The 11074-nt window shown below is 44.5% G+C and overlaps 1 protein-coding gene across 1 annotated transcript in view; it reads right to left on the bottom strand.

The window, feature by feature from the left end:
* Positions 1 to 11074, bottom strand: part of DIS3L (DIS3 like exosome 3'-5' exoribonuclease) — an 86129-nt gene that overhangs the window by 56792 nt on the left and 18263 nt on the right. Inside the window, exons 3-10 of the mRNA XM_088452757.1 lie at positions 9216 to 9344; positions 8949 to 9084; positions 5809 to 5985; positions 5649 to 5727; positions 3850 to 4026; positions 1406 to 1575; positions 1108 to 1269; positions 556 to 800 (exon numbers count right to left, since the gene is read on the bottom strand). Of these exons, the coding sequence (XP_088308883.1) occupies positions 556 to 800; positions 1108 to 1269; positions 1406 to 1575; positions 3850 to 4026; positions 5649 to 5727; positions 5809 to 5985; positions 8949 to 9084; positions 9216 to 9344 (1275 nt within the window). The remainder of the gene's footprint in view (positions 1 to 555; positions 801 to 1107; positions 1270 to 1405; positions 1576 to 3849; positions 4027 to 5648; positions 5728 to 5808; positions 5986 to 8948; positions 9085 to 9215; positions 9345 to 11074) is intronic.

The following is an 11074-nucleotide window of genomic DNA, read 5'->3' as shown; positions in this document are numbered from 1 at the left end:
ATACTTTGTTCAGGGATGCCTTTTTTAGGTTATGTGGTCATATACAGCATAGGGGTAGAATGTTGCACTGGCTACTTTAGCAGATGACACTAAATTCCAGTCAATTGATCTACAATAAAAAGGTTGACAATGTCTAGATAGACTCAAAATGGTAGACAGTCAATAGGTAGACCGGAACAAAAAGGTCGACATAGATGAAAAAAAAGACAGGTACAAAAGGTTGACAGGGTTAAAAGGTCAACATTAAAATGGTCGACACAAAAATGGTCAACGCTTTTTTAGGGTTAGGCTCTAGGAGGGAAGGTTAGGATGAAGCTTAGGGTTAAAAAAATAAATAAAATAAAAAAAAGCGTCGACCATTTCAATGTCAACCTTTTGCACCTGTCTATCTCCATCCATATCGACTTTTGACCCTGTCTATCTATGGACTGTCTACCAATTGTTTTCTAACTAGACATTATCTACATTTTTACTGTAGATCTTTTATACCAGACCCATGACACTTCCCCTGTCAGCTCCTCAGATTGGGATGCGTGCCAATCTATTCATGCTAACCTTGCCTTTGCTTCCATGTCTGTGTACGAGTTAGGCTTAACAAAGTGTGTAACATCAGCTATGTGAACACCCATCTCCAAGTGCCCACTGTTCAGTGCCCGGATGGACAGGGTATCATCCACATCCTCACAGCCCTTTGGGTCAATGCTGAACACCAAATGAGTCTCACGCAAATCCAAACGACCACTCTCTTCCTCTGCCACCCTCCATGGGCTTTCTGGCGTGTTACTTGGCATTTCTTCTAGCTGTGGAGAGACGTCACACTAGGGTGTTAGCAGGCAAGAACTAGCATGCTGTACACAGGCCCCAGTGTGCATTAGATATACAGTATGCTGTCGGCTCCATTATACATTCATTCTCTGCAGGATAGGTGACATTTCTATAGTGCTCTGTATGAACATAGATTTGGCATTCGTAAAATACATTTAGGTGACATAGTTAAAATACAGCTTCCAAACAGACAGAACAGTAGTAGTGGTTATTTTATAGTGTCATTTTCCTTTTTGAGACCTGGCAGAACCACGCCTGTGTTATAATTAGAGAAATACTGACCTGAGCCTCAGAGAATGGCTTCATACTAATACTGTTTTCCACCAGAATAGATGCTATCTCGGCTTCCAAGTCACCAATACGTCCTAGGACTCGCACAAAGTGTCCATTTGGATAGAGAGAGGACGACTCCCAGAAGTCAATTCGCACAACCACACGATAATCCTGAGCAGACAAAACATATGCATATAATTAGGCAGCGTGGAAACCATGGTCATGTTGTCCTAGATAAAAGGCCAAAGAGATCACCCCCCGATGGATCACATTCTAACCAGTCGTACATAGATCATGTTTAACTTGCCTGCAGTGCTTCTGCTTGCTGGGTGCTGATGCGGATTTTCGGGATTCTATAGTCCCATGGAGTTACGAGTACTTTTTGGGCATTCTTGCCCTGGCTTTGGATCTCCTCCTTGGATGGAAAAGTAGCCACATAATCCCTCCAGTTCCGCTGTAGCACTCCCACCACACGACCTGAAAACATAAGTAACATATGGCCCTTTCACACCAAACTTATAAACCGGGCCCTGGCTTGGTGTGAAAGGGTCAACCCGGGTAGTGTGTCCCGGGAATCCGACCCTGGTAGGAACCAGGGTCGAACCCGGCACTGACCCGGGTAACAGTGCTGTGTGAATGGTGCGAGCCAGGTTATCTGACACGGGTCATGCTAAAAAGAGCTGATTGGAGCTTCTGGTGTGCTCAGAGATTATGTCATCTCGAAGCATCCCACAGATCACAAATCATACGAGCATTTGCATCATGCTCATGGGCGCTGTGTGAAACAGCAGAAAACGGCAAAAACTCTGGAATTCCAGGCTGCACACTAGTAACTCATCGGCCATGATTAATGCATTGCTGTGAGCAGTCACCACCAGTGGTGAATTTTACATAGGAGGCTGCAGCACCCAGTAAAATCCATACACCAAAGTAACAGCATGGCAGTGGCTTCCCATTGGAAGCGCTCCCTGCTAATCACAGCCAGACAGGCAGTCCCAGGAAGAGGAAGAACAGAGCAAGCAGCGCTGATTGACAATAGAAAAATAACACTTTATTTGACTGAAAGGCAGTGTAAATATAGTCGTAAAGCACTGTTTAGTGAAAGGCAGTCCAACTTGGCAGCACACCAGTGCTGTATAATTACCCACTAGATGAAAAAGGTCCACAGTGTCCTTAATTAGCGATGGTCCCACACTGAGGTTGTCAAACGGAGGTGACCGGACTGCTTGAAAGTGGGTGATGCTGATGGTTAATTCCAAAGTCCAAGGTGGCAGCCACAAAGGCCAATAATCCAAGTGGTATTTGATGACAAATCCAAGTGTCCAGGGTCAGCAGATATTCACCTACGCGTTTCACTGCTCTAGGCAGCTTTTTCAAGAAAGAATTAACCATCAGCATCACCCACTTTCAAGCAATCCGGCCCGGTCACCTACGTTGGACAACCTCAGTGTGGGACCATCGCTAATTAAGGACACTGTGGACCTTTTTCATCTAGTGGGTAATTATACAGCACTGGTGTGCTGCCAAGTTGGACTGCCTTTCACTAAACAGTGCTTTAGGACTATATCTATACTGCCTTTTACCAAACAGTGCTTCAGGACTATACCCATTAATAGTGCTCCAGGGTTCAACATTATTGCTGACTATCATTGGTTTTATTTTATACATACATCCAATATATTAATTTGTGTTTTAAGATTTTAAGTCAAATAAAGTGTTATTTTTCTATTGTCAATCAGCGCTGCTTGCTCTCTGTTCTTCCATATATCCATTGGAGATTAACTGTCTCCGTGTTGCAGCTGCTGGGAGTAACACCTCTTGTCAGCACCCTCTATATTTATTTATAGACCTTCGCCAGTCCCGGGAAGAGGTGTTTTCTCCCCATGGGACTGCCAATCCACACAGCAATTAGCAAAGAGACTATCGCAGAAACAAAGGCAGAGCTTTCTGGCTCGTAGGATCTGCAGCCGATGCAGCCCCTAGAAGCCGGCTTATGCTTATGCGCATTTCAGACCAGTAGACCCAGCACTACGACCCTTGGAGACCTGTACGTTCTACCGCTGGCAAGATCCCACGCTGGTGCTTACCGGAAAGATTGAGTGCAGCGGAAATACAGAGAGGTGCACAGGAGCACACAGGTAGTACAGACTGTGTGGCTTGCACCTCTATCTTTAAAGGCTGTGTGCGATACCAGAGTCCAGGGTCCCTGGAGGCTACCCCCCTTCCTTCTCTTTGCCATTTTCACTCCACCAAATACATGGCGCCTGGAGGTTAAGGCAGAGCTCCTGGAGCATAGAGGTTGGAGCCACCACTGGTCACCACCCACTTTTTATATGATGTCATATTTGAGAGCCTAAACACCATCCATTTCTAATGACACACAAGTTTTGTAGGGCTGACACTGGTTCAGAACGAGCGGGGACAACCCGGGTCTAAATGCCCCCATACATCAGCAATTGATTGCAGCAATTGTGCAATCTGCAATCGATTGAAAAAGGGAAAGATATTTATACACAATCGATTGCAAAGTGCAGAATTGCTGATGTAAGGGGGCCGTTAGGTGCGGTGTGAAACGTGTTAAAAAAACCAGGGCCAGACCTAGGATTTTGGTGTGAAAGTGGTAATACAGTAGTGAAGTAAACACTCAGATTAACACTGAGCAGTGCTAAATGTGCCCCTTTCCATGTACCTAACCCATGGAAGATTGGCTTGTCTATCCCAAATTCCACATGTCGCTGCCTTTCAACCTACCAGTCATCATCAGTTCATTCTGCGCATCCCCAGCTCGCTCATCTGCCTCGTTCTCGCACAGTGCTCTGGTCCTCCCCTTCCAGTCACATTTAGGAAGAATCTCCACAGCCACCACATCTCCATGGATTGCTCTGTTTCGGGTCTTGGTACCATGGATGAGAACATCACTCTGCAGGTCTGTGACAGATACAGTCCAGAGTCTTATTTTGTAAGAGGTGGGTCCCTGTCTATGAAGCCTGCCGTACACAGACTTCTCACACAAAGCATTGCTAAAGTAATGAGTATGTCGGAAGAAGGCAGACTTGCTGGAGAAACCATATGTTGGAGACATGATCCCTAATACAGCCTATCCGTAATGGTTTGAGGATTCAATAATGCTTGTGGCTGCATTTTCGGATTTATTGAAAAGAAGATTTCAATTGCTCTCGGGCATTTTAGAATGCTCATGCATATGCCGATTTCAGAACATTTTGTCTTAAGTGACTCAAATTCAGTAAAAATCACCATATTTGCAGCCAGCTACAGGAGGGCAAGTTGATGCAATCACCTACCTACACCATAGACCTAATTTTCCTTTGCATTAAATATTTATCTAAATTATAAGCAGCTTAAATTCTGTCTCCACAGTTGTGCAATACAGCTGAGAGGAGGTCCCACATCCCATCAGAGCTCTTTGTGACAGTTCGAGATATAGGGCCCATATCATCCCCCCCCCCCCCCCCCCACAAACTCAGAGGTCACTAAGTATAGTATGTCTCTCCCTCCTCATCTCCTCCCAGCCGTCTCTGAAGTCGGCCATGCCCGCCCCATCTCCCACCCTAAACTCCTGCTGCCCACTTACCTTTCCTCAATTCCAGTAGCCCTGTCACTGAGGGGGAGATGTATCAAGCCTTGGAGATAAAGTACCAACCAATCAGTTCCTAATGGTCATTGTACAGGCTGTGTTGGAAGCTGGTTGGTTAGTACTTTGGGGTCTATTTACTAAGCCTTGGACGGAGAGAAAAGGAACGGAGATAAAGTCCCAGCCAATCAGCTCCTGTAATTTTTCAAACACAGCCTGTGACATGGCAGTTAGGAGCCGATTGGTTGGGACCATATCACCGTTCACTTTATCTCCATCCAAGGCTTAGTAAATAGACCCCAGATATCTCTCTCCAAGGGTTTATACATCTCCACCCGAGTCTGGCCAGGTCTGCCTCACCGGTTCCTGTGTCCTAGATCGATAATATGGGCATCACCGAGAACCAATATATCAGCTTAAATTGGAACAAAAGCAGCAGGGAAAATAGTGGGAGAGGGACATGGTGGTATGGAGGGAGAGAGGACAGAGATGTTGGGCAATAGGGGGAAAGAAAGATGGGTTGGTAAAGAGAGAGCCATAGATAGGGAAAGGGGAGAATGGGAGAGCCAGATAAGGGATAGGGCAGGAGGAAAGAGACACAGACGGATGAGGGAAAAGGGGAAGGGACATGGAAAGGAGAGGGGGATATAGAGAACAACACTGGCCACAACAACTAGCGACCCAGGTATATTATAACTACACCCCTGTCTGCTTGAACAGGCAGCTACTGTATATATTTTAAGAAATATAAAAATAAAGTGAAAATAAGCTTTCCATTCAAAATCAATTAACCATAAGTCACCATTTCGGTACATATATTTAAAAAAAAAAAAAAGTTAAGACTTTTTCATTCTAAGACACTCAAAACAAAAAATCTTAATATTTTGCAGCCACTTAAATGTAAATACTGGATAAAAGAACAAATGTTGTAAAATTGACAGTTGTGTCTCTTTCTAACCTGTGTCTTTGCCTCCGAGGCCCTGGAGACGTACAAAAGCTTCCAGCTGAGAGCGATGTTTGTTCACATTGAGTACACCCTGCACAGAGACAGGAACAGTCAGTGCCTCCTACGGTAACGGCTCTCTACTTCTGTGCAAGTTACAGTACAGCCGACCCACCTGCTTATATCTCCCAGACTTAATGCCAGCTTCCAGAACCTCCACGGGAAGATGCTCCTGGTACTCCTTACCATTACCCTCCCGGGTCTCACTCTCTCGCTCCTGCTGGGCCTGCCGCAGAGACTCGTACAGCTCCAGTGCCCCCTTCAGGTCTAGCCAGAACGTCTCCAAGTAACTCTGTTTGGGAGGTCGATCATTACATCAGTAAATGGGAATGGTTGTTACAGAGGGATGTAAGCGATTTAACAGACTATATTTTCCAGAGTACCACACCTTGTAATAAAGGAGGAGAGTAAGAACACTTACTGTATTACAGGGTGCACTCACCTCAATTACTACACTGTATTCTAAAATAAAACATGGGGTATGCATGTAATCGATGGCACAAAATATTAGCAGATAATGGGCCTGAGTCGCACTCAATGTCGATGTTGGACACGGCCGATTATTTTCTGATGCGCGAGTGGCACAGTGCATGCGTCCAGGGCCCGAGTGCTCAGAGTCCAGCTGTGACTGAGGTGTGTGGTCTCAGAAATGTATTTGGTGCTCCTGGGCGGTGGCTAATTAAGACGCACAGAGATGGACCGTCTTATAGGATTGTTGCAGGGGTGTCGCTGAGGTGGTTGCGAAGTCAGACACATAATCGCTCACATTGGGGGCCATGGTCTGATGGAAAATCTGCAGCTACCGGGCGGCTGGTGCAAGTTTCCATGGTGCGACCGATGGTGGCGTCTAAAGACACAGCACAAGTGGTATTTGAGCATCTAAAGAAGCTCAAAGTGGGGATCTCGGCCTTTGCACAGACAGACACGCGGCTGTACACCAGGGCAGAGCTTGTAGTGTTATTTGCATATAGTGGTAGAAGCAATACCGGCAAGAGACACAGAGGTTGCAGAGTACGGCTCAGGATCAGGTACCATGTGTTCCTATAAAGGCTATAACATAATGTGTATAAAAGCCGGAGTCAGGTGAGGGAGGCTGTGATTATATAATCCAAAAACATATCCTGTAATGGGAAACTGCTGCTCACAGTCTATTGTAATGTGGTGACTACGTTACAGTGTAATATAAGCGGTCACCGTAATAACCAATATATCTCTATGGGGTCTATTTATCAAGCAGTGAAAAGTGTGGAGAAGTGGAGCAGTGGAGAAGTTGCCCATAGCAACCAATCAGCTCCTACCTATTATTTTATAGACTACTTGATAAATGCTACTTCAATGCTGATTGGTTGTTATGGGCAACTTCTCCACTGGTTCAATTCTCCACACTTTTCACTGCTTGATATATAGACCACTATATTCCCTGTGGATAATCTTAGCCTACCAGTGTCATTCACATGTATTATTACACCAGGTGTAACAAGCCCTTACTTTGTAGAAACACATTAGCTTTGCCATCTTTTAATATTTTGCATGAATGTTATTTGGACTGAAGTTTAATGCTTTAGCAGATAGACATAAAGGAACAGAATGCCTCTGTTGGGATACTCCTATTTCTCTTACTTATTAATACTGGCATCTGGGAGTGCACCACCCCTTATTACCGAGCAGTTAGTTTGGCCATGGAATACTGCTCACCCCTCCTTATACTGGTGCTAAATTAAATGAATATAGAGCAGAATCCAATCCCGAAACTGTCATTATGATTTCATTGCAGACAAAATCCATGGTTGCTGTATACATTCTATTCTATAGAATTATAAAGCCATCACTCTGATGATATGTCATGTACACTCAAAGTCCCTCTACAATATATCATATGTCCCTTCAATCATGTTTTATACTGTATGACTGTATAGCTGGGAACACACTATGCAATAAATTGTCCAATATATTGTCCACAACCGATCAGAACGACCATCATACCCTGAAACCCACCCAATTCATCGTACCACAAATTGGGTGGTCGCACTTCTCATCGGCTGTGCTGCACATTAGATGGGACGATGCGGTATAGTTACATTAGATATGCAATGATATATCGCACTGTCGTACAGTGGATCATGCAGTTTGTATGGTGATGCAATATACTGCTACTTCATATCACCGCATTGCCTGGTCAACTAGGTGTGTTCCCAGCTTTAGAGAGACAGCCAGTGCCACAAATTGTGTGCAAATGACTCATTCTGTACTACAGTATGAACAACCGACTGCTTCATGTCTGTGGTCTGTGTCCTAGAGCAGCGGTTCTCAAAGTGTGTGTCGCGACTTAACGACTAGTGTGTCTCGCAGAAATGGGGCAGCTGATGACAGCCAGGGCCAACGAGTCCAGCCAATCAGCAGAGTAAGGTGTGAAGAGACTGATTACCCACTCTGCCCCCCTGACTGGATGCAGGGTGCATCTGGGGGTGGTTTCCCACTCCCCACTCCACTGACTGCATGGGACGCTGCGGTCACTGAGGAGGCAGGAAAGTTGCAGCTCTCTCTGGTATAACCCGGATATTTGGAGTTTTTCATGCTGGTCTCTGCGATGGAGTATTGCAAACTTACTGGGGATAAGTAAGAGAAAGCAGGGGGACGTTTATATGTTGAAAACCACTGGGAGTGTGGGTTGGTATGTTGGGAGGAGGGGTAAGGGGCGTTTTTGGTTTAGTATGTGGGAGGGGGAAGTAAACTGCTGGGAGTATGGGCTTTCGGTGAGCAATATGAAAATGGGGGGTAAGGGGTGTTTTTGGTATGGTTTGTATATGTACATGCAATATAGTATATGGTCGTTCACAGACATATTGGTACACACTGGCCGACGCACACAAGATATATTGGCGGATCAATTGATCGACCAATATATCTGCCAGTGTGTACCCAGCATAAGAGAACTGCTGCCTGCTAATCTGAATTGTTGAAAGACAAATATAATCCTTGTTCATGTTATAAAACAAAGTAAAGTTGAATTTATTTAACTACTTCTCAAAGTAAGCAAAAAGTGAAATAAAAACTGGGAAATCTATAACTTCATATCAAAGTGGGACACACAAAACACCACACTACTATTAAAATTATTATGATTATTCTCCTTTATTTATATGGTGCCACAAGGGTTCCGCAGCACCTTACAAATGTATATAATAATTTTTGAATACTCTACATGACTAACCCCACAACGCTCCTCCCTAAATGTAATTCTTGCTGCACACTGACCTTAAATGATAAAACATAAACACCTTCAGTTTCATTGCTGTATCTCCTTATTGCCTCTGTGTTCTCGGTCACCATAATGACAGGGACCATAGCCCGACAGTGCTGATAGTACCAGACGCAGGAGTTGTAAATACACCTGCAGACACCAGAGGGACAAACACAAATCACATTGCAAGTCAGCAACACTAGTATGATATATGGGTGACACTGTACTACTGCAGTAAGAATGAGGAAGTTCTATGCCTGGATAAGCAGTGAGAAGAATACCTTGTCTGCCAGTCTTCCACAGACTCCCCCATCTGGCGTGGGAGATAGGCGTAATGCTGGAACTCATTTGGGAAAAAGATGCAATCATGGCGGGCATCACGAAGCAGGGAACGCAGCTTCTTATACTGCCTAGAAATAATGGGAATAAAAAATATCTTATTGTTAGTTATTAATGTAGTTAACCAAGTGAACTCAGATTAACTACATTAATAACTATCATGAGGACAGTGCACGCCAGCACCAAAACAGCCGTCGGGCCTGACCTCTGTTTGATGTTCTAGTACGTCTCTCACTAATAAGTACATTTTTATTCCCTGTGGCAAGAATGTTGCTTGCAGACTACACTACATGGCTACTATGCTTTGAAAGTTATGGTGGATGGTCTGTTCCATCTCTTTGCATAGTATGGAATGTTACTATGTTACTATGGAATATATATCCTGCAAACCTCACATGTCTCCCATCACCCTCCAAATCAATAAATGTGCCTTATAGAATTCACACTTGATCACAACTTATTATTTTACATCTGAACATCTCTTTACAATAACTACTTTTACCAATTTCTACATTTACTTGAGACTGCTGGTTTATACGTTAACCAAACTCTCTAAATAGCCCTTCACGAAGTGGCTTCAGCTACCCGTCAGACTTCACGTAAACTGATATAACAGCCATGGCTTTCCACAGACACCTACAAAAACTGCCTCTTAAAGTAGAATGTCAGTGGCATAAATCTTAATTCAAATGACTTCCACACATACTGTAAAATAGGAATCCACCCATCTGTCATCCTAACCCTCTGTCCATGCTCACTTTCTACCCCATCCGTGTCACCCCTGTCTATTTGCCCATCCCCTCTAGAATGTAAGCTCTCACGAGCAGGGCCCTCTTTCCTCTTGTGCTTATCCTTTGTTTACTTATATTATCTGCTCTATACTCAAAAGCACCTAACCCGTGACTTTTGCCATCCTGCTTCTGTTGCAGCAGTGTTTATATACCATGTACTTGTATTGCATTGTCTTAAACTGTATGACACTGTTTTCTTGTTCTGCTCAACTGTCTATGTACTATGTCTATGTACTATGTTTGTGCACTATGTTTATGTACTATGTAAGGCGCTGCGGAACCCTTGTGGCGCCATATAAATAAAGGATAATAATAATACGTGTACACGATCTATCTATCTATATATCTATAGTTACATTCTGAGTTATTTTGTTCAGTAGAGTTGGCATGGAACCAATGCGAGGTGGTCCAGTCGGATCCTGGACAGGTTTTAGGAGTATTAGGGTCCTGGTCGGACCTCCTGTTGGTGTATACTGGGCAGAACTTTGACCTGGGGAGCCTGTTCTAGGAACTTCCACTGGATGAAAACTTCACAGAGGGGTAGCAATTGATCTTAGACGGCTAATGGAGTGGGTGCGGTCCCGGTCGGACCTCGCCGGGTCCGCGCTGCTCCCCACCTTTGGAACTTTCTCCCTCTTCCCTTCAGACTCTCCACAATCCTTCAAATGGGCTCTCAAGACCCACTTCATCAATGCCTTCCAGCTCTCATCTTAACTTGCTGCTACATACAGTATTCCTTCCTTCCTGCCTATCCCATCTGTGTCACACCTGTTTGTCTGCCCCTTCCCTTTAGACTGTAAGCTCTTACGAACAGGGTGCTCTACCCTCTTGTGCTTCTCCTTACTCCCCACTAGGGCACCTAACACTTGGCTGCTTACGCTCTGTTGCTTATCTGGGTGTTATGGTCGCTAATGTAGCAATGTATATTATCCATGTCCTTGTCCTGTATTGTATTGTACTGTAAGTCACTGGACAACCTATTTGTTTATGTACTTTGTAAGGCGCTGTGG

Source organism: Taudactylus pleione, unplaced genomic scaffold (genome assembly GCF_031769625.1).
Source record: "Taudactylus pleione unplaced genomic scaffold, aTauple2 ptg000556l, whole genome shotgun sequence".
Taxonomy (NCBI): domain Eukaryota; kingdom Metazoa; phylum Chordata; class Amphibia; order Anura; family Myobatrachidae; genus Taudactylus; species Taudactylus pleione.
This window is presented reverse-complemented; position numbering and strand designations above follow the sequence as displayed.